A 23,886-nucleotide genomic window follows, 5' to 3' on the forward strand; every position below is an offset into this window, starting at 1 on the left:
CGTGTCCCCTGCGAGGGGGGATGGGGATGGGCACCCTGTGAGCCGGTATTTCCGGGCTTTTGTTCTCTGGCCCTGGCGCTTTGCTATGCCTCTTCTGAGAGTCAGTGCAGCAGCGGCTGAAATTCAGCCTCTGTCTCAGAACAGAAGGATCGCGGATCGTTCTCCACTGATGTTCTGGCCACTTTAACTCTGTTTCTGTTGGTGCTGCTCAACCCTGCAGCATCCCGGGCTGTGCGCCCCACACCCGGCGTCCCAGCCCTCACTTCCAGGGCCGGCACGTCTCTGTCCTTTGTGTTTCCAACCCCGCCAGCCGCCAGCCGCCAGCCGCCCCGCGCGGGCTCCCGGAGCTCCCCGTCTCAGTCTGGTGTCTCACGGGTGCTGACCGCGAGTCCGCCTGCTCCCCCGTGCAGGTGGCCCTCCAGCCGCCAGCCGCAGCTGCCCCGCGCCCGGAGCTCCCGGTCTCAGCCTCGATCCAGTGAGCACACCGGAGCTCCGGAGCTCCGTGAGATGCTTGGTGGTGCACGCTCCCGGCTCACGGACTCAGTCTGCCGTTTCCAGAGTGCGGGTCCGCGGTCCGCCCGCTCCCCGGTGCAGGTGGCCCGCCAGCCGCCCTGCGCGCGCGCTCCTGGAGCTCGCGTTCTAAGTCTGCTGTCTCGCGGGTGCCGTCCGCGAGTCTGCCTGCTCCCCCGTGCAGGTGGCCCTCCAACCGCCAGCCGTCCCGCGTGCGCTCCCGGAGCTCCCGTTCTCAGTCTGCTGTCTGAAGCGTGAGGGTCCGCGGTCTGTCCGCTCCCCCGTGCAGGTGGCTACCGCTTCCCGGAGCCCTGACACGGCGGCTCCCTCCCCCTTCTGTTTAGCTTCCGATATCTGTGCGCGGTTTCACGGCTCCCCGCTTCGTACCTCGATACTCAGCGCTGGAGATGTTCATTTGTAGAGATCCAGATGTATCTTCCTGCATCTTAGGCTGATTCCGTGGATGTTCCTGCTGGTCTGGTACCTATCCAGCTCAACTCAGGGGACCGGCTGAAAAAGGGGTCCCCTACTCCTCTGCCATCTTAACCTCCTTCGATAAATTCTTTATCTAAATTGGGATTTTACTGGAATTAGTAAGTAGTAAAGAAGATGAAAATAGATACTAAGTACTTAGGAATTCTCTATCATAAAAGTTTGTTAAAAGATGCAAGGATTTTGAAATACTGTTACACTGCAGTATAATACACTTTGAAGAGTTGATAAGACAAGGGCTTGCTTAATCTAGAAAGTATGAATATATTAGTAAATATTATTGTTTTTAATTTCTCATATGAAAAGTAACTTGTCATGGTCTGGGTATGGGATTTTACTGTTTTATTAAATCTGGAGAAATTTGATCGTCTTTAAAGGAGAACAAGACCTCATATGGTTCAGGTTCCCTTTATGATTTTCTGCATCCGCCACGTGTAGATGTGTAAAATAAATTTGAGAACTCTTTATTATTTCTGTGATTTTTTTTTAATAGAATGCAGATTGTAAGTGATTCTGTTAGTCATGCTCTTAGCCTAAGCCAGTATTTCTAAATCATCTTCTTGATAGGTAGTCCTTTAAAAAAATAAAAAGGAAAAAGCATAATCACCAAATCATGAACTTTCCAGTTATTGGGGATAGAGGGAAGTTTTTCTGTCCTTGATTATTTAAAGCTAGGCAGTTTAGAGTTAACTTTCTGGCTCAATATTTGGCCATATGGCTTCAGACTAGTTGAGCCAGCATGGGTTTAAGTTTTCATTCTTGCTCTTGAATGCAGCTCCATGATTATGAGCTGTAAGATGTTGGGTAAGTTGTCTGATCTCTCTTTGCTGCAGTTTCCTCATTTATAAAATGGCACTGATAATAGATGTGTTTAGTACCTACCTCATAGGATAAAAATGATGTGACAAATGAAACACCTCATAGCCTGCTTTACAGTATATACTGAATAAATGTTAGCTGCTGTTGGTGGCGATATTGCAGCAAAACCAGACGAAGATCTGAGTCTGTAATGAGATAGTCAGTAGCTGATTACAAGAGGTTTGGGAAGAATTCTTTTCTGTTTTGCAGTTGTCATTTATGTATAAAAGTCCAGCCCAGGAATTTATATTTTCTAATCATCTGTCAAAGGCTGTCAGAACCACAAAGGGTATATATTTAGGGATTACTGCTTTTAAAAAATACCTCCTTTTGTTTTTAAAATATAGACCACCGCCTTGTCACTGCCCAGACAGAATTGGTGTGAATCAAGAGATACCTACTTTCTTGTGATTTTTTCTTTATCGTATTTTTGGAATGTATTACCTGATTATGTACGTGCAATGTATTTAAGGTTTACAGCACAACGATACACTGAATACCTCAAACCCACTATGCAGTCCAGCAGCTAGAATGTTAACAGTACTAACCACGGACTACTCATTCTGCAGCCTTCCTTGCTACCCTATCCCACCACCCAGGGGTGGCCTGAATTTTGTGTTTGATTTTTTTGCCTTTTAAAAACATAGTTTTCTCAGAGATGCATATGTTTTTAAATAATATATTTAGTTTGGCCTATTTTGAACTTAATAATACATAATATCACATTATGTAGTCTTTTGAGACTTTGATTTTTTTCACCCAACAATAGGCTTCCCAGGTTTATTCATATTATTATGTGAACTAGTGTCCAGTCGTTTTCAGTGCTATATAATATTCCATTAGGTGAATATATGTTTTATTTATTATTATCTTGCCAAGGGACATTTTCTTTCTGTTTCTTTTTTTGGTCATATTTCTGGGTGAAATAGCTGAAGGCAATTAGGAATACACTTATCTTGATGAGCACTGAGCAACATGTAGAATTATTGAATCTTATATACCTGAAACTACTAAAGCATTGTATGTTTACCATGCTGTAATTTAAAAAAAAGTATAAATAAGTATTGCTGCTATGAACATATTCCTGCTCATGGTTCCTGGTGTACATGTATAAAGGTTTCCCTATGTCAGTTAGCTAGGAATGGGAAGTGCCTGCTGATAGAGAGTTCAACTTTATCACTTACTGTTGACTTGTTTTTCAAAGCATTTATACCAATTTATGTTCCTGCAGCAGCATTTAATCATTTTTTTGGTGGGGTGTAATTTATATACCACAAAATTTGCCTATTTGAAGTGTATAATTCAATAAGTTTTATGTAATCATCACTTTGATTCCAGCCTTAGAGCATTTGTGTCACCTGCAAAAGCACCCTAATGCTGACGTATATTCTCTTGAGCACTTAATACTGTTCATCTTCTTAATTATTATCAGTCTCGCTCCTGTAAAATATCTTCTGGGAATTGGCAGTTCTCTGATTACAAATGATGTACGATATCTTTTCATGTCTTTATTGGCTATTTATGTTTCCTCTATTGTGAAACATCCTCTGCCTGTTATTCTATTAGATTGTTTGTCTTTTTCTTATTATTTGGAGTTTTAAAAATGTACTCTGGATACCAAAACTGTGCCAGTTATGTTTGTTGAATTATTTGCTTCAGTTGTGGCTTGTTCCTTTCACTTTTCTGTTTCTTTTGATTTTTGTCTTTTTTTTTTTTTAAGATTTGATTTATGTATTTATTTATTTTAGAGAGAGAGAGAGAGAAAGAGACAGTGCAAGTGGAGGGAGAGAAAGGGACAGGGAAGCTCCGTGCTGAGCACAGAGCCCAACAGGAGGCTTGATCTCATGACCCTGAGATCATGACCTGAGCTGAAATCAAGAGTCTGGTGCTTAAGTGACTAAACCACCCAGGTGCTCCTCTTGTGTGTGTGTGTGTGTGTGTGTGTGTGTGTGTGTGTGTTAAGAGATGAATTTAAATTCTAGCACCTGAAGCTATACAAGTTTATACTTTTATCAAGTTCATGGGACTGTTGGACACATTAAATAAAGTGACAGCTGTATCATACCACTTAGTATGTCAGAATCAAGAACATACTTTTGAATTGCTTAAACACAATCTGCAGAATTAGAAACAAAATTATAAGCTGCTCACAGTTATACTAATTGTCAAGTAGATGTTTTACATTTAACAGTTGATATAGCAGTCAGTGTCTAGTAGGGGATGTTGAAAGTGAGTTCAGATTTTCATCCTGTTATATTCAATGGCGAAAGTATCTCGAGTAGGTATGTGACTAGCCAAAGGGGGGTACCACTAGGACCAGATGGCAAGTAAAGTTCTACCACAGTTTCTGTAATTTTCACTGATTTTTTTCTTTGCCAGTTAGAAAATGAGCAGCAAGAGTGGATACTTTTTTTACATATATACAAGATATGCTGTGAAAGCATATTGGTTTACAAACATAAAAATAGTAGCTTTTGATCAGAAAATAATGAATAAAGGTATATAGCAAAAACACTAATCATTTCTGACCTTAGAGAGACCAATTTCATATTTTATTACTTCAAAAAATATGGTTAGTTTTTTTTGAATCCCTTGTCCAGAATGATTTGAAAAGGAAGACAGACAAAATATTTATTTTTACTCTCAACATGGCTGTGAAGAGTTAAATTAAAAATGAAGAACATTGAAGTAAGTCCAGAATAAGCTCATATATTTGGCCACATAGAATTATTATTATCTTCAAGGGTAAGTGTAATAATGAAGACTTTATATGCAGTTTTTAGTCCATAAATACAATAGCCATTTTGGTATGTTGGCCGTTTGGAAAATAAAAGCTGCAGCATCAGTAAAGGTCTGAGATGTCTCTGTTTTGTAGATTCAGTTCAGCATATTTAAGGTTAACTAAAGTTGACATCAAAATTTTTAGAGATAAGTTTATTTACAGTGTCTTTTAATGAACAAAGATTTTAATTGTAATGTGATTGATTTTATCAGTCTTTTTCATTTAATTTAGTTTTTGAATATTTTTAAATAATTTTTTTATTATATTATGTTAGTTACCATACAGTACGTCCCTAGTTTTTGATGTAAAGTTCCATGATTCATTACTTGTGTATAACACCCAGTACACCATGCAATACGTGCCCTCCTTACTACCCATCACCAGCCTATCCCATTCCCCCACCCCCCTCCCCTCTGAGCCCTCAGTTTGTCTCCCAGAGTCCATAGTCTCTCATGGTTCATTCCCCCTTCTCTTTACCCCCCTATTTCTTCTTCCCTTTCTTCTCCAACCAATCTTCCTACTTCTTATGTTCCATAAATGGGTGAAACCATATGATAATTGTTTTTCTCTGCTTGACTTATTTCGCTTAGCATTATCTCCTCCAGTCCTGTCCATGTTGCTGCAAATGTTGAGAAATCGTTCTTTCTGATGGCTGAGTAATATTCTATTGTATATATGGACCATATCTTCTTAATCCAGTCATCTGTTGAAGGGCATCTCGGCCCCTTCCACAATTTAGCTAATGTCGACAATGCTGCTATGAACATTGGGGAGTATATGGCCCTTCTCATTACTACGTCTGTATCTTTGGGGTAAATACCCAGTAGTGCAATTGCTGGATCATAGGGTAGCTCAGTTTTTAACTTCTAAAGGGACCTCCACACTGTTTTCCAGAGTGGCTGTACCAACTTGCATTCCCACCAACAATGTAGGAGGGATCCCCTTTCTCCACATCGTCTCCAACATTTGTTGTTTCTTACCTTGTCAATTTTTGCCATTCTAACTGGTGGTATCTCAAGGTGGTTTTGATTTGAATTTCCCTGATGGCTAATGATTTTGAACATTTTTTCATGTGTCTGTTAGCCATTTGTATGTCTTCATTGGAAAAGTGTTCATATCTTCTGCCCATTTTTTGATTTGATTATTTTTTTCTTGTGTATTGAGTTTGAGAAGTTCTTTGTAGATCTTGGATACCAGTCTTTTATCTGTAGTGTCATTTGCAAATATCTTCTTCCATTCTGTGGGCTGCCTCTTCGTTTTTTGACTGTTCCTTGGCTGTGCAGAAGCTTTTTATCTTGATGAAGTCCCACAAGTTCATTTTTTCTTTTGTTTCTCTTGCCTTTGGAGATGTGTCATGAAAAAAGTTGCTGTGGCTGATGTCAAAAAGGTTGCTGCGGCCGATGTCAAAGAGGTTGCTGCCTATGTTCTCCTCTAGGGTTTTGATGGATTCCTGTCTCACATTGAGGTCTTTCATCCATTTGGAGTTTATCTTTGTGTATGGTGTGGGAGAGTGGTCAAGTTTCATTCTTTTACATGTAGCTGTCCAATTTTACCAGCACCATTTTTTGAAGAGACTGTCTTTTTTCCACTGGATGATTTTTCCTGCTTTGTCAAAGATTAGTTGCCCAAAGAGCCGAGGGTCCATTTCTGAGTTCTCTCTTCTGTTCCATTGGTCTATGTGTCTGTTTGCTTTATAACTTCTAGTAGTTTGGGAGTGAATTCTTTTGAGTTTTCCATATAGAGTATCATGTCATCTGCGAAGAGAGACAGTTTGACTTCTTCTTTGCTGATTTGGATACCTTTTATCCCTTTTTGTTGTCTGTTTGCTGTTGCAAGGACTTCTAGTACTATGTTGAATAATAATGGTGAGAGTGGGCATCCTTGTCGTGTTCCTGATCTTAAGGGGAGGGCTTTCATCTTTTCCCCATTGAGAATGATATTCGCTGTAGGCTTATCATAGATGGTTTTTTATGAAATTGAGGAATGTACCCTATATACCTACACTCTGAAGGGTTTTAATCAGGAAAGGATGCTGCATTTTGTCAAATGCTTTTTCTGCATTTGTTGAGAGGGGCATATGGTTCTTCACTCTTTTCTTGTGGATCTGATCTATCACACTGATCGATTTGTGAATGTTGAACCATCCTTGCATCCCAGGGATGAATCCCACTTGGTCATGATGGATAATCCTTTTAATGTACTGTTGGATCCTATTAGCTAGGATATTGTTGAGAATTTTGGCATCCATATTCATCAGGCTTATCGGTCTGTAATTCTCCTTTTTGATGGGGTCTTTGCCTGATTTGGGGATCAAGGTAATATTGGTCTCATAGAATGAGTTTGGTAGTTTTCCTTCTGTTTCTATTTTTTGAAACATCTTCAGGAGAATAGGTGTTATTTCTTCTTTGAATTGTTTGGTAGAATTCCCTGAGGAATCCATCAGGCCCTGGACTCTTGTTTTTGGAGAGGTTTTTGATCACTGCTTCAATCTCTTCATAATTAATGTCTGCTTAAAAAATCAGTTTCTTCCTGTTTCAGTCTTGGTAGTTTATAGGTTTTCAGGAAGGCATCCATTTCTTCCAGGTTGCTTAATTTATTGGCATAAAGCTGTTGGTAAAAGTTTCTAATGATCCTTCCTATTTCATTGGTGTTGGTTGTGATCTCTCCCCTTTCATTCATAATTTTATTAATATGGGTCCTTTCTCTATTCTTTTGAATAAGTCTGGGCAGTGGCTTATCGATCTTATTTTATTCTTTCAAAGAACCAGCTTCTAGTTCTGTTGATCTGCTCTACTGTGCTCCTGGTTTCTGATTCATTGATCTCTGTTCTAATCTTGATCAACTGCTTTCTCATGCATGGGTTCGGCCTGTTCTTCTGTTCCAGCTCCAGTTCTTGAGGTGAGAATATAAAATGTGCATTTTAGATTTTTTCTGTTCTTTTGAGTGAGGCTTGGATGGTATGTATTTTGAATTTTTTTCTCTCCTGAGACTGTGAGAAGCCTAGACATACTTATTGTTCTAAGTATTACTTCACTTTCAGATTTTCTGTCTCGTCATCCTTCTGTACTGGACTGTGTGTTAAGGCCTTAAATTTTGTCTTCTGGTTAACTACCTCTCTTGTTTAAACCTTTTATTGCATTTTTAGTTTAATAATGATGTATTTCCTTTCTGGCAGTCCACCCCTTCCTCCAGATCTGATAGTCATTCCAAATAATTTATGTTACGAGCTTGTCTTTGTGATTCCATATTTTATTTCTTTAAATATTTCATGTTCTTTAGTGTCTCTTTGGTAATTCTAATGTCAACAGCTCTTGCTGGAGATGGTTCTAAATGCTTTGTCAGCAGGTTTTGCTTACTTTGTCCAATGTTGCCTTGCCTTCCTGTGTGTATGGTGATCTTGGTTTTATGCTTTGACTTGATTTTAATTTGTGAAAAATTTATAGGTTTAAATGGAGAATGCTTTTCTCTCAGGAGGGTTTGGATTGCTTCTGCCTGGAACTAGGGGCACATTAACCTAACCTGAAACCCTTAATAGTCCAAATTCAATGCAGGAGTCCCAGGCTCTCTGCAGTCTTTTATTTGACCAGGCATTTCTACCTTTTTCTTCTCTCCCCTTTTTCTTTTCATACTCATAATTACCTTTTTATGGTGAACAGTCTTGTCTTTTTTTTATGGTACTTTTGTTGAAGAATTTTTTTGTTTGTTTCTTTCAAAACTCGTTCTACATTGGTTATTGTCTAGACTTTTAGAAAGAAAAGGCACCGCTATAAAATTGTAAGTATTTTGGTGTATAAAAATGTAAAGGGAAAAGAGGTCTGTTTTATTTTTTTTATTTTATTAAAAAATTAAAAAAATTTATTTAAATTCCAGTTAGTTAACATACAGTGTAATATTAGTTTCAGGTATACAATATAGTGATTCAACACTTCCATACAACACCCAGTGCTCATCATGATAAATGTACTCCTTAATCCACATCACCTATTTAACCCATCCCCACACCCACCTCCCTTCTGGTAACCATCAGTTTGTTCTCTATAGTTAAGAGCCTGTTTTTTGGTTGGTCTCGCTCTCCTTTTTTTCTCCCTTTGCTCATTTGTTTTATTTTTTAAATCCACATATGAGCAAATCATATGGTATTTGTCTGACTGACTTATTTCACTTAGGATAATACTCTTTAGTCCCATTCATGTCGTTGCAAATGACAAGATTTCATTCTTTTTTATGGCTGAGTAATATTCATTCTATCTATCTATCATCTATCTATCTATCTATTTATCTATCATCTATCATCTATCTATTTATCCACGTACCACATCTTCTTTATCCATTCACCATCTGATGGACATTTGGGCTGTTTCCGTAATTTGACTATCATAGATAATGATGCTCTAAACGTTGGGATGCATGTATCCTTTTGAATTAGTATTTTTGTATTCTTTGGGTAAATACCTAGAAGTGCAATTGCTGGATCATAGGGTAGTTTTGTTTTTAACTTTTTGAGGAAAGGAGGTCTGTTTTAAAACTAAAAAGTTCAGAGAATGTGAGACTTTTATGGAAAGAAAGAAAAAGGGCTATCACGTCACATGTTGTAATGAACTTTAAACAAAATGAATTTCACATGGGTCTAATTTTATTCTTATTGTGTAAAGATCTATAGGAAATCCTCAGTCTATTTTAAAATGTGGATCAGAACTTTCATTTTAGTTATGGAAAGGTATAATTTTCACACATTACTGTGTAAAATGGATTGAATTTTGAAGTCTTTAAAGCACTAACCAAGTTTTATTTTTCTTTCTCTGTGTGCATTACCTTTGAGACTTCAAGAACTTGTTAAAACCATGTGAATTAGTGGCATTAGTTTACATTAGCCTAGCTCTAAGTTCCCAGTGAATTAGTGGAGATTGGTGTATGGTCTTTTGTTAGGTGTTGGGTTGACTGGGCTGTGACAGGGTCATTAAAAGGGATGGTATGAGGGCTTCAGAGGGGAGAAGGGTGGGGGAATGGGACGGACTGGTGATGGGTAGTAAGGAGGGCACGTATTGCATGGTGCACTGGGTGTTATATGCAACTAATGAATCATCGAATTACATCCGAAACCAGGGATGTACTGTATGGTGACTAACATAATATAATAAAAAAAATTAAAATAAAAAATAAATAAAATAAAATGAGGATCCAAGACAAAAAAAAAAATACGGAGCAACCAGAACTCTCGTATTTTGCGGGTAGTCATGTGAAACCATTAGTCAGTTTTCTATAAAGTTAAGTATACACTTATCATCTAACCCTGGAAAAGCACTCTTAGATATTCATACCAAACAAACAGCAGCATACGACCATAAAATCTTGTATGTGAACATTCATAACAGGGTTACTCGTAATAGCCCCAAACTGTAAACAACCCAAATGTCCATCAACAGGAGAACTAATAGACAAATTGTGAACTATCCATACAATGGTGTACTAGCCAGGAATAAAAAGGAATTAACTGTAGATACACACACAACACTCAAAATATTATGTTCAGTAAGATATTAGGTAGTCACATAGGAGGGCATCCTATATGATCCCATTTATATGAAATACCAGAAAAGAAAAAAAACTGATCTATAATGCCTGGGGGCAGGGGTGGGGGGGGAGGGACTGACTGCAAAGGGGGCACATGGACACTCTGGGGTCATGGACATGTTCCATGCTTGGGTTGTTTTGGTGATTATATTTGTCAAAACTCATCAATTTATACACTTAAAATGGGTCTATTTTTTTTCCAAAGGCAGTAAATTTGCTTTCAAAGCCCACAGTTAAAAAAAAAAAAAAGGGATGGTAAAAGCCAAATGAGGAAAAGCATGATCTTTTAAAAAATACTTAAAAATTAGTATTTTATTTAATTAGTTTAAGTAGAGATACCTAAAAAATTTAAAAATACTGCATAGTGCACATTACATGCTAGTGAGAAACACCATATCATAATACTGAATTATAAAAATGGAACCAACTCCAGTATTTCTGAAGGAATTGATTACAAAGAATTATGATTTGCTAGACAGACAATATATTTGCTGCTGAGGAGACTGGCTGGTCTAATTTTCAAACAAGGAGGCCTGTTAAATTACTGAGCATCTTATCTCCATCCGTAAAATGAGGGTGTTTTGCTAACATGGGAATTATCTCAGTGCATGTTAGGTCTCTGCATTAATAAAATAATTGCCAAATAACTGCACTAGTTTTTTGGTAGATATCAGATATAAAGAAAATGTTGTTTTTCTTTTTTTAAAGCTTGTTTACTAATTCTTATTAATAATCTGATGGGGGATGCAAATCTTGTTATTAGGTATGAGTTGTCCCCAGTTCTGCAGTTGGTAGGCTTTGAGAAAGGTAATTTAAATAGGTGCTAGCTGTGTTAGCTCTTGTAAAGACAAGAGCACAACATAACTTAGTGACAACATTTCTGTGTTAGAAGAAGTACTCTAATTTGGCTTATCTGTATTTTTTTTTAATAACCTCATTTGAATCAGGAGCAGACCGGAAAGCTTTAGAGTCTTTAATAATTTCTTTCAGTATTTTCTGAGTCTTATAGCATCTAGGAGGTGGATCTTCTTTTTTTAATAAGTGCATTTTCAATGAAATGGTGTTTTCCCCTTAAAATTCTTAACATTTCAGAATTTTCTGTTGGTCATTGTGAGTCCACTTTAGAGCTGGGCATGTGCCACTGAAACTCAGGAGAGAGATTGGGGGCTCAAACATTGTTTGAAAAGTAGCCCCAAGGGTGTAACACTGAAGGTGCTGAGGATGATGAAAGGAGATGGGGTGGGGAGAGAAATGTGGTTGGATGTTGATAATGTTGAGGATAGAATATAACAGAGTGATGACAATGAAGATGTGGAAAGCCCTACGTGAGAGATTAACAGGTCAGTGTTTAGAACTAATTTTGGAAAACAAGAGCCATATGGATTCTTCTACTGTATGAAGGGTGCCATAAAAATGTAATTAGTAATAGTGAGTGTGTCAATTTATCAGTTATTGTTCTATGGCCACCCAGCTTTTGTGTAAAGCAAATGAGAAAGCAGTCCCTGAAATATGTAAAATAGAGTGAAGAAGGTCTTGACTGGTTTGAGTCTTCAGTTGGAAGTGTTCAGTGGTCATCCAGGGCTTTTTTTACATGATTGTTGTTGATACTGTAGCAGTTTCTCATATTTACAGGCAAGTGATTTTAACTCTTCTACTTTGTGGACAAAGCAGAATGTATAGTCAGGTTGACCTTGGTGCATTACAGCTCACCTAATTGTCACTTGGCAGGTGTGCATATTGTCAATGCCTGTCATTTGGCAGGTGTGCATGGTGTGGCTAAATTCTTGCACAGCTTTCTTCTGCCCTCTTTTCATTCTTAATCCTGGCTATTGCTTTGCAGAGGCTTGTCTGAAGAAGTTACATAGTTTTGTTCAGGACTGTTTTGCCTAAACCTGTGTGCTACATTCCACTGATCTGTGGTTGGTTATTCAGTTTTCATAATCACTCAGGCTTTGCATTTTACAATTTTACTTTGTGTCTTTCTGTTCATTTGCATATTGGATTTCTACACAGTGATGGAATGGGAGGACAACGTGTATATGGAGAGTAGATTCCTGTCATGCCACTTGCACAATTTCGCTCTGGTTACTGGACACGTTTATAGAATACCTGACATTGTTATTTAGTGTTGGGGAAATGTATGATTAGTTTTGAAAATCTGAGCAGTGTCTCTGCCCCAAGCTCACAGTCACTAACTTTGTATTTATGGCCTATCTCCAAAACTCCTTCCTCCTTCATTACTTTTAAATTATTACAATAAATGTGAACTCTTTAATGCCTGCTACCTTTTTGCAGAAGTGGCCACAGATGTATTTTGTTTGATCCACATGGTTTTAAAAGTTGGTTAATATCACATAAAATTTGGATTTGGGGCTTCTCTTAAAAGATCAGAAGATCTGGCAGCATTTCTAGTGACAGCAATAGACAGGACCTGAGTAACGTCTGTCCTTGTTGGACAGGATAGTAAATGTCTCCAAATGGGTAGGGTCTCCCTGTTTGGGAGGGGAATAGGGTCTCCAAGTGGTCTCCCCCCCCTCCCTTGACTTACACCTGGCTGCTTCACTCACTGATGTTACGTGCTGGGCTCTTTGGGCACCTGAATTTGTAGCTCCTGCTTTGTCGCCCAGCTCTTCATTTTCTGTTGTGCACTTTGGAACATGCTGCAGACAGTTCTCTTTGAGGTGAGGGGGGCCCTGAACCCCAGGGAATACCACTCAAGCTGTGGTCCTGAAACCCCTTCCCATGTTTTTGAAAGAAAAATTGAGTTAGAGTGGAAATTTAAAAAAATATTTTCATATGTCTTTTGTAATCTTATCTTTATAGTTGTCCTATGAGGTAAGAGGGTCTGGATTTATGGATTCTTGGGAAGCCTTAGGACCCTACTTCTGCTGGAAAGGATATAATTTTTGAAAGTAGATCCAGTTAGAGACTGGGCCTTTACTATGGCTGTTTCAAGGTGGTCACAGACTTGTCATGGCCTAGTTGGCAGATTTGAACTCTGGTCACTGCTCTGCCACAAATGACCATTGAGAAGCTATCAGATCCTGTAACCCTCGTAAGTGCTGGAGCCAGTATTTCATCAGAGAGCTTTTGACTCCTGTACAGCATGTTGCTTTTCTGAGATTGTGTTATTCTTTGAGATAGAAGTTCTTCATTTCATTTTGTTATTTGCTGGGTGAGGGCAGAAAGAATGTGTGTATTAACCTTGATTTTCATAAGTTTGCTAATTTGTCTTTTGTCTTAGAAAAACCTTTATGTAGGCTTTGATTGATGTACCTTCATTTTTTTTCCCAAAGATTTTATTTATTTGAGGGACGCCTGGGTAGCTCAGTCGGTTAAGTGTCTCCCTTTGGTTCAGGTCGTGATCCCAGGGTCCTGGGATTAAGTCCCACGTGGGGCTCCCTGGTCAGCAGGAAGTCTGCTGCTCCCTACCCTCCTTCCATTTGTGCTCCCTCTCTCTCTCTCAAAAATAAATAAAAATAATAGATTTTATTTATTCGAGAGAGAGAAATAGAGACCACAAAGGGGGGGGCAGGTGCGGGCAAAGGTGAGAGGGAGAAGCAGCCTTCTTGTTCAGCAGGGAGCCGGATGTGGGGTTTGATCCCAGGACCCTGAGAAATGATCTGAGCTGAAGGCAGATGCTTAACTGACTGAGCCACCCAGGTACCCCATGCCTTCATTTTTACATACTTTTTTTTTTTTAAGCCTATTCTCTGGTCATCAGTATATTTTGGTAGTTTTAAAAGTTTGATCATGTCTTCTGTGTTTTCTTCCTAGTTTTAACTTCTTCGTATATCTTCATTTAGAAATACCTTTTGGGGAAGGTTTTAATTGCATTAAATTTACACTATCTCTATGTGTTTTTAGGTGGCACAATCAAATTACATATGTATATTATGACAATAGATGTTACCATAGTCCAGCCACACCCTAATATACCCTGGGTTTTGAAATGCCATCACAGCTGTGGCTCAGATTATTTTCTGTTTTACTACTGAGTTATTTGGGCTGAGGCATTTAAGGAGCAGTTTACTATGATCCTTCCCTGAATGTGCTGTCCCACACAGCATGATTTTATGGAATTTTAATGTATTATATAAACAAAATTCCATGGTTAAGCAATATTTGGGGAATTTGGAGTTAAACAGAGTTAAGTGGACTTTCTTATACTAGGGCCTCTCGCATCCTTTGGAGTACCTCTCAGCGCTGTGACTCTCTCTAAGAGGAGGGAAAAAGAAGCCGAAGTTGGATCATAGCCTCTGGTAGGACTAATGTCCCACTGGAAATATTTTGGGGAAAATTGGTTTACTATGAGTTTTGCATTATTTCTCTGTGTTAAGTGGGAATGGCTCATTGTTGGTGAGGTTTCTCACATGGCATGTTATTGCTGTGTCATCCTTCAGTCTTCCAGTGACTGAGTGCAGTCACTGTAGCGGGAGTCACAGATGTGCACAGTCCTGAGGAGAGGATTGCCCTACCTATGGCCTATTTCAGGGATGCAGGCCCAGAGTGCAAGGGCCAGGAACTCAAACTTGGTACCGTCTCTCTGTGGAGATGTATAAATGCATTGTTCCTGTTCTGATGTTACTCCTTTTGTGAAATCCAAAGCCTGGCTCTGGTTGTGGTAATGAAGATTTAAGAGTTCTTTCAGACTGCCATCTGATTCCTGAGAGGTGGAAGATAACAGAGATTGAAAGGAAAAGTCCTTCATAAACTTCTCAATTATGCATATGTGCATAAATCATTGGCCAATTGTGAATTATTTCAAAAAACCTGACAGATACAGGGTAAATAGACAAATGGAATAGGACAGGCCCAGAATGCCAAATGGGTGATTGGAGTGAAGGGAGTGGGACCTGGCAGGTAATGTCTGCCTGGTGGAAGTCAGATGAATTACAAATATTACTCAAGCATCTGCTGAAAGCTGTGTGGGAGAGCTTTATTTGAGGGGTTGGAATCTGGGAATAGGCATTTGTCTATGAACTTGGGCTGGTGTGCAGACTTTCTGCTAAGACTCGATGGCTATAAGCTTTGAATAGTTGGGCAAATTTTGACCTGTCATGTGGGGCTTGCTTGCAGCTAGGGTCTTTTTGGAGACTGCTTTTATACTAAATGAGTTCTGTTACACCTGAACAAAAGTAAAGCAGGCTTGCATTTTAAGCTTTGCCAGTGTTCGTGTAGGATGGCTGTACCTGTGGGTGGGAAGAATATGGGAACTCGATGGGTTTGCCCGTCCTAAATCCAGGGTTTGCTCCTTGGATCTTTGTTGAGGAGGCTGACAGAAGAGGATGAGAGGTTTTATTTTAAGATGATCAGAACTGGAAGCATAGAGTTTAGGCTTAGGAATCTGATTTAAGTTTATCTTTGCCACCTAATACTAGCTAGAGTATTAGTTTTTCCATTTGCTCATTTAGGTATAATGTTACCTATTTTACAGGATTGTTTTGAATAGGTGTAGTATGTATGTATGTATAACGTAATGGGGTAGAGCATAGTATAACACTTTGTGAAATAATAGACTTGGTGTACTCCTTGTCTAGATCTGTGAGGGAGACCTGGACTCTTCAGTGTTTGAGCAGAGCCTGTCCTTGGTAGCAGTTAGGTAGTTCATTCAATAGTAGAGAACACAATTTGGAGAAGGAATTTTGAAGCAGTAAAATTTATTTTTAGTCTCTGTTATGCCAGTTACTCTTAATATAACCTCTTTAGTTGAAATGATACGACTTTTTATTTTAGTAAAAGAAATTAAGTTTCAGCACTATGGCAACCGTGGCTCTGCTCAGAAGAAAGTACTACAAATATGTTACTTGTCCATTAATGGAAAGAACCAGTAGTGAATTTCACAGGACTTTATTATCATTTATCTCATTGTCTGGGGAGGCTTTCCAGTAAGATTTATTAGAGAATAGTGGAGATGTTTATTTCATAGGTTCTAAGAAATAGTAGGTGTTATTTTCCAAAGATTTTGTGTCTGTTAGTCTATTCAGTACTCGGAGCAGCTCTAGGAAGATGTAGTAGCTGTCATGTTTTCATGAAGAAAGACTGGAAGCTCAGAAAGTCTTGGTGATTTTTGCCCTGGTCCGTGGCAGAGCTGGGGCTGTAATCTGGGTCTTCTCTCAACACTCCTTCTTCCCCTTGGAGCTGCAGGTCAAGGGATGTCAAGGGATTCAGCCTCAGTTATTTCTGAAAGATAATGTCAGTCAGAAATAAAGAAGAATTCTCCAAATATAGGAATGTCAGAGGAATAGTTTGTTCTTAAATTCGCAAGCTCGTTCAGTTTAAAATGATTCCTATAATATGGTGCTCATTTATTACTTTAGATTCATTGCCTCAGTAATGACTTTCAAATAGGACTCTATTATTAGAGTGATTGGACCGAGGTCTGACTAAAGTTAAGAGACTGCATCACTATAAATAGAGTGAGATAATTTGATTTAATTTTTATGAGGTCTTATAAGTTGGAACCTAGGATCTTCTCTCAAAAGATACTTTGACCAATTTCCAAATAGCAACTTCTAAGTTGTAGATAGAGTGTCTGCTTAGGGGGATTGGGGAATTAAATTATTTCCTTTGGGACTTTTAATTACGTTACCTGAGGCAGAGCTTCAGTAACTGCTGCATCAATAATTTTCCTAACCCAAAGCTTGAGGAAGTAAGATTAGCAGAGAATTGTCTAGAGACCAAAATGAAAACAGAACAGCCCTGGAAGTTTTTAGTGTGTAAGGGAGGTACTGGATGTGGTTGTGTGGTCGTTGGCAGTCACTGGAGAAGGCCTTATCAGTATAGAGGAACACATCGAACACCCTTCTTTAAGAGCACCACGAGGAGATTGAAATGGATTTAAAGGCATTGCAGTTTCCTCATGATTGCATAGGGATGGGCCCAATCTCTAATCTTTATGTTTCATTATGAGAAAGGCATGCAGGAAAAATACACAGTTTGTAAAGATCTTAAGCAATTGTGAGTTATAATTGAATAATTGGTAAGTTCTAATAAAACCAGAATCTTTTCCTATCACCATAACTTTAGTATCAGTGACCCTTTTCTCTCTATCATCACCATTATTGCTATAAAACTAGGTTTCCCCAGCAATTTTATTGTTTGGATAAGTACTTTTTATCAGTTATTCTGTGTTTAAAACTTCCCATCAACATAAGAAGTTACTATTTAGTTGAAGAAACAGTAAAAGCACAATGATCTGTGGTTTAGAAGAATGCTAAGAGCTTTCCCCATAATTAGAGGTGGGATTTTTAGGAAATGATGTATCACATGCTAAAATTGAAATGAATAGGGATGAGAGTGGGAGCACAGAAGATATATTTTGCCATTGGTATCTTGGGATGATGTCTGACATTGAACATGACTTCTAAATTAATGTACAAATAAACAAATAAACTAAAAAGCAAAAGACTATCTCCCCCCTCGAATAAAAGGTATGCCAAAGATGGAAATCATATTCTTTGAATCAGTGATTTTTTGTTAACAACAACTGAGGGGTAGAGCCTTACCTTACAGTTCCATTTGGAATCAGGAAGTTTTTTGCTATACTTTCATACTAATGTTCCCATGACAGTTTGATTAGTAAATGTTATTTTATTAGCTTATTAATGTTTGATTTTTTTTTTCTCTCTCTCCTGGTTCCAGGGTGTGGACGAATGGAACATAGCTCGCCTAAATACAGTCTTGGATGTGGTTGAAGAAGAGTGCGGTATTTCTATAGAAGGTGTAAATACCCCTTATCTCTATTTTGGCATGTGGAAAACCACATTCGCGTGGCACACCGAGGATATGGACCTCTACAGCATTAATTATCTCCACTTTGGAGAGCCCAAGTCTTGGCAAGTTACATGTTTAATATTCATTTGCTTAGGAGTTTTGAAATTTGGGCAATACGAACCTACTGAAGAGGATTTTCGTCCCTTATCTGGTGAATTCAGATTTATATGAATTGAGAGTGTAATAATTGATTGTCTTCCATTCTGCCCATGGTTTTGCTCAAAACCGTAAAGCTAGTAGTGACTGGTATATCCAAAGTGGCTTGCAGACCATTTTGTGGGGGATGGATTGATAGATATTGTAGTCTTGAAGAATTTTATTAGGCATTTTTACTTCTCTGAGCATTTGTTGGAAGGTATGGTGGAAATAGTTAGCAGTGAAAGTTGACTTCATTGATGTTGAGTATTAGATAATAATAATGATCATCTGGTCCAGCCTCTTCTAAATAAATGACAAGAGTGGGAGAGGAAGGATGAATCAGGAGGTTTGTTACTGCTTTCTGGGTGATGGGTGTGGGGAAAAGAATGTTATTGTTATATGTGTTCTCAACTTGCAATTTCCTGTGTTTGTGAGCCTCATTCCTCATCTTTCTGAGCAATGACTTAAAGATGTACCACTTTGTAAAATACATCATGTAGTATATTCTTATGAACTTGTTAGTACACGTTTGTAATTGTTAGTTTGTCAGTCACCCTGGGATCTTTTGTGGTTAGCCAGTTTCATGTTTTGAACTTGCTTTGTGGGTTTTAATCTTAGGGAAATTTAAGTATCAGTTCTGTTTTCTATAATACACGTATGTGCAGGAAAGCACAGCATATGAAGCATGACCTTGACCAATCCAGGAAAGATGATGTTTCAGATGGATGTGAACATGACAGGATGCTCTTCAGGTGCTTGTGTCAGCCCAGTAGCTTTCTTGCCTCCAAGTTAAAGATAATGGCCTCTTTCCAAATTCTCCTGTTGATTAGGTGTTGATATGCAGTAATTTGGGGGATAATCTCCACCTCCATTTTGCCATTATTATTTGCCCTTGAGGTTTTATCATGTGTTGAGATGTTAAGTTGTAAATTTTCTCCAAAAAATTCAGATATAGCAAAACTTCCTAATGATCAAAATGACATGTAGTTGGAAGGCAAGTTTTAGGTGAAGAGCAAAGTTCTTAGGACGTACAAGAAAAATCCAGGCAGTTCTCATTTCTTATGGAGTTTTGTGATCTAAAAAAAGTTGTGGGGAAGCTGTTTAACTCATTTTAAAGTTTTCTTTTTATAATAATTTTTATTAAGTTATGTTAGTCACCAAACAGTATATCCTCAGTTTTGAAGTAGTGTTGCATGATTCATTATTTGTGTATAACACCCAGTGCACCATTGAATACGTGCCCTCCTTAATACCCATCACCGGCCTATCCCATTCCCCCACCCCTCTCCCCTCTGAAGCCCTCAGTTTGTTTCCCAGAGTCCATAGTCTCTCATGGTTCNAGTCTCTCATGTTTCATTCCCCCTTCTGATTACCCCCCTTTTCTTTATCCCTTTCTTCCCCTACCGATCATCCTAGTTCTTATGTTCCATAGATGAGAGAAATCATATGATAATTGTCTTTCTCTGCTTGACTTATTTCACTTAGCATTATCTCCTCCAGTGCCGTCCATGTTGCAGCAAATGTTGAGAATTCGTTCTTTCTGATAGCTGAGTAATATTCCATTGTATATATGGACCACATCTTCTTAATCCAGTCATCTTTTGAAGGGCATCTCGGCCTCTTCCATAATTTAGCTAATGTGAACAATGCTGCTGTGATCATTGGGGTGCATATGGCCCTTCTCTTTACTACGTCTGTATCTTTGGGGTAAACACCCAGTAGTGCAATTGCTGGGTCATAGGGTAGCTCAATGTTTAACTTTTTAAGGGACCTTCGCACTGTTTTCCAAAGTGGCTGTACCAACTTGCATTCCCACCAACAATGTAGGAGGGATCCCCTTTCTCCACATCATCTCCAACAATTGTTGTTTCTTGCCTTGTCAATTTCTGCCATTCTAACTGGTATAAGGTGGTATTTCAAGGTGGTTTTGATTTGAATTGNAACTGGCGTAAGGTGGTATCTCAGTGTGGTTTTGATTTGAATTTCCCTGATGGCTAATGATTTTGAACATTTTTTCATGTGTCTGTTAGCCATTTGTATGTCTTCATTGGAAAAGTGTCTGTTCATATCTTCTGCCCATTTTTTGATTTGATTATTTGTTTCTTGTGTATTGAGTTTGAGAAGTTCTTTGTAGATCTTGGATACTAATCTTTTAACTGTAGTGTCATTTGCAAATATCTTCTCCCATTTTGTGGGCTGCCTCTTAGTTTTTTTGACTGTTTCCTTGGCTGTGCGTAACTTTTTATCTTGATGAAGTCCCACAAGTTCATTTTATTTTTTGTTTCTCTTCCCTTTGGAGATGTGTCATGAAAAAAGTTGCTGTGGCCGATGTCAAAGAGGTTGCACCTATGTTCTCCTCTAGGATTTTGATGGATTCCTGTCTCACATTGAGGTCTTTCATCCATTTGGAGTTTATCTTTGTGTATGGTGTGAGAGAGTGGTCAAGTTTCATTCTTTTGAATGTAGCTGTCCAATTTTCCCAGCACCATTTATTGAAGAGACTGTCTTTTTTCCACTGGATGTTTTTTCCTGCTTTCTCAAAGATTAGTTCCCCTAAGAGCCGAGGGTCCATTTCTGGGTTCTCTGTTCTGTTCCATTGGTCTATGTGTCTGTTTTTGTGCCAGTACCATGCTGTCTTTGTGATCACAGCTTTGTAGTATAGCTTGAAATCCGGCAACGTGATGCCCCCAGCTTTGTTTTTCCTTTTCAATAATTCCTTGGTGATTTGGGGCCTTTTCTGGTTTCACACAGATTTAAGGACTATTTGTTCCAGCTCCTTGAAAAATGTCATTGGTATTTTGATCGGGATGGCATTGAAAGTGTAGATTGCTCTGGATAGCATAGACATTTCAACTATGCTTATTCTTCCGATCTATGAGCATTGAATATTTTTCCATCTTTTTTTGTCTTCTTCAGTGTCTTTCAAGAGTGATTTGTAGTTTCTAGAATATAGATCCTTTACATCTCTGGTTAAGTCAATTCCGAGATAACGTATGATTTTTGGTGCTATTGTAAATGGGATGGATTCCCTAATTTCTCTTTCTTCAGTCTCATTGTTCGTGTATAGAAATGCAAGTGATTTCTGGGCATTGATTTTGTATCCCGCCACATTACTGAATTGCTCTATAACTTCTAATACTTTGGGAGTGGATTCTTTTGGGTTTTCCATATAGAGTATCATGTCATCTGCGAGGAGAGACAGTTTGACTTCTTCTTTGCTGATTTGGATACCTTTTATCCCTTTTTGTTGTCTGTTTGCTGTTGCAAGGACTTCTAGTACTATGTTGAATAATAATGGTGAGAATGGGCATCCTTGTCGTGTTCCTGATCTTAAGGGAAAGGCTTTCAGCTTTTCCCCATTGAGAATGATATTCGCTGTAGGCTTTTCATAGATGGTTTTTATGAAATTGAGGAATGTACCCTCTATCCCTATACTCTGAAGGGTTTTAATCAGGAAAGGATGCTGTATTTTGTCAAATGTTTTTTCTGCATCTATTGAGAGGGTCATATGGTTTTTGACTCTTTCTTGTTGATATGATGTATCACACTGATCGATTTGCGAATGTTAAACCACCCTTGCATCCCAGGGATGAATCCCGCTTGGTCGTGATGGATAATCCTTTTAATGTACTGTTGGATTCTATTAGCTAGGATCTTGTTGAGAATTTTGTCATCCATATTCATCAGGGGTATCGATCTGTAATTCTCCTTTTTGATAGGGTCTTTGCCTGGTTTGGGGATCAAGGTAATATTGGTCTCATAGAATGAGTTTGGTAGTTTTTCTTCTGTTTCTATTTTTTGAAACAGCTTCAGGAGAATAGGTGTTATTTCTTCTTTGAATGTTTGGTAGAATTCCCCGAGGAATCCATCAGGCCCTGGACTCTTGTTTTTGGGGAGGTTTTTGATCACTGCTTCAGTCTCCTCATAATTAATCAGTCTGTTTTAAATAATCAATTTCTTCCTGTTTCAGTCCTGGTAGTTTATAGGTTTCCAGGAAGGCATCTATTTCTTCCAGGTTGTTTAATTTATTGGCATAAAACTGTTGATAAAAGTTTCTAATAATCCTTCCTATTTCATTGGTGTTGGTTGTGACCTCTCCCTTTTCATTTATAATTTTATTAATTTGGGTCCTTTCTCTATTCTTTTGGATAACTCCTGCCAGTGGTTTCTCTATTTTATTTATTTTTTCAAAGAACCAGCTTCTAGTTCTGTTGATCTGCTCTACTGTGCTCTTGGTTTCTAATTCATTGATCTCTGTTCTAATCTTGATCAACTGCTTTCTCGTGCATGAGTTAGGCCTGTTCTTCTGTTGCTGTTCCAGCTTCTTGAGGTGAGAATATATAAACTGCATTTTAGGTTTTTCTATTCTTTCGAGTGAGGCTTGGACGGCTATATATTTTCCCCTTAGGACTGCCTTTGCAGTGTCCTATAGGTTTGGACTGATGTGTTTTCATTTTCATTCGTCTCCAAAAATTGTTTAATCTCCTTCTTAATTCCCTGGTTTACCAAATTATTCTTGAGCAGGATTTTCTTAGTTTCTATGTGTTCAAGTTTCTTCCAAATTTTTCCTTGTGATTGAGTTCCAGTTTCAAAGCATTGTGTTCTGAGAATATGCAGGGAATAATCTCAGACTTTTGGTATCTGTTGAGACCTGTTTGGTGACCCAGTATATGGTCTGTTCTGCAGGAAGTTCCTTGTGCATTTGAAAAGAATGAATATTCTATTGTTCTGGGGTGTAGTGTTCTATATATATCTGTGAGGTCCATCTGGTCCAGTATGTCATTCAAAGCTCTTGTTTCTTTGTTGATTTTCTGCTTAGGTGATCTATTGCTGAGAGCGGAGTGTTGAGGTCCCTTACTACTAACGTATTATTATCTATATGTCTCTTTATTCTAGTTAAGAGTTGGCTTGTGTATCTAGCCGCTCCCCTGCTTGGGGCATAGATATTTATAATTGTCATATCCACTTGTTGGATACATCCTTTAAGAATAATATAGTGTCCTTCTGTATTTCTAAGTACAGTCTTTAGTTTAAAATCTAATCTATCTGATATGAGAATTGCTATCCCAGCTTTCTTTTGAGGTCCATTGGCATGAAAAATGATTTTCCATCCCTTCACTTTCAGTCTGGATGTATTTTAGGTTCAACATGAGTCTCTTGGGGACAGCGAATGGATGGGTCATGTCTTTTTATCCAATCTGCAACCCCATATGTTTTATGGGAGCATTTAGGCCATTCATATTGAGAGTGATTATTGAGAGACATGATTTTAATGATGTCATGTTGCCTGTGAAGTCTTTGTTTCTATAGATTGTAAATTTCTGTTCTGTATCACTCTTGGGGTCTTTTTGCTTTTATAGTACCCCCCTTAAAATCTCATGTAGGGCTGGCTTGGTGGTCACAAATTCCTTCAGTTTCTGCCAGTCTTGAAAGGTCCTTATCTCTCCATCAATTCTGAATGACAGCCTTGCTGGATAAAGGATACTTGGCTGCATGTTCTTCTCGGATAGAGCTTTGAAAATACCTTGCCAACCCTTCCTGGCCTGCCAGGTCTCTGTAGACAGGTCTGACCTTATTCTGATTTCCTCCTTCTGTAGGTGAGGACTCTTTTCCCCCTGGCCGCTTTCAAGATTGTATCCTTGCGTCTCAGATTTGCAAATTGTACTATTATGTGATGTGGTGTTGGTCTGGTCTCATTGATCTTGGGAGGGGTGCTCTCTGCCTCTTGGACACGAATGCTTTTCCTTTGCCAGATTAGA

The 23,886-nt window shown here is 38.6% G+C and overlaps 1 protein-coding gene across 18 annotated transcripts in view; it reads left to right on the forward strand.

The window, feature by feature from the left end:
* Positions 1-23,886, forward strand: part of KDM4C (lysine demethylase 4C) — a 502,429-nt gene that overhangs the window by 151,190 nt on the left and 327,353 nt on the right. For all 18 annotated transcript variants that reach the window (XR_004626454.1, XM_034663835.1, XM_034663840.1 and 15 more), the window contains one exon: positions 17,858-18,051. Coding sequence is in view for 17 of the 18 variants with exons in the window: in XM_034663835.1 (XP_034519726.1) it covers positions 17,858-18,051 (194 nt within the window). In the remaining variant the exon portion in view is untranslated. The remainder of the gene's footprint in view (positions 1-17,857; positions 18,052-23,886) is intronic.

Source organism: Ailuropoda melanoleuca, chromosome 7, assembly GCF_002007445.2.
Source record: "Ailuropoda melanoleuca isolate Jingjing chromosome 7, ASM200744v2, whole genome shotgun sequence".
In the NCBI taxonomy this organism is placed as follows: domain Eukaryota; kingdom Metazoa; phylum Chordata; class Mammalia; order Carnivora; family Ursidae; genus Ailuropoda; species Ailuropoda melanoleuca.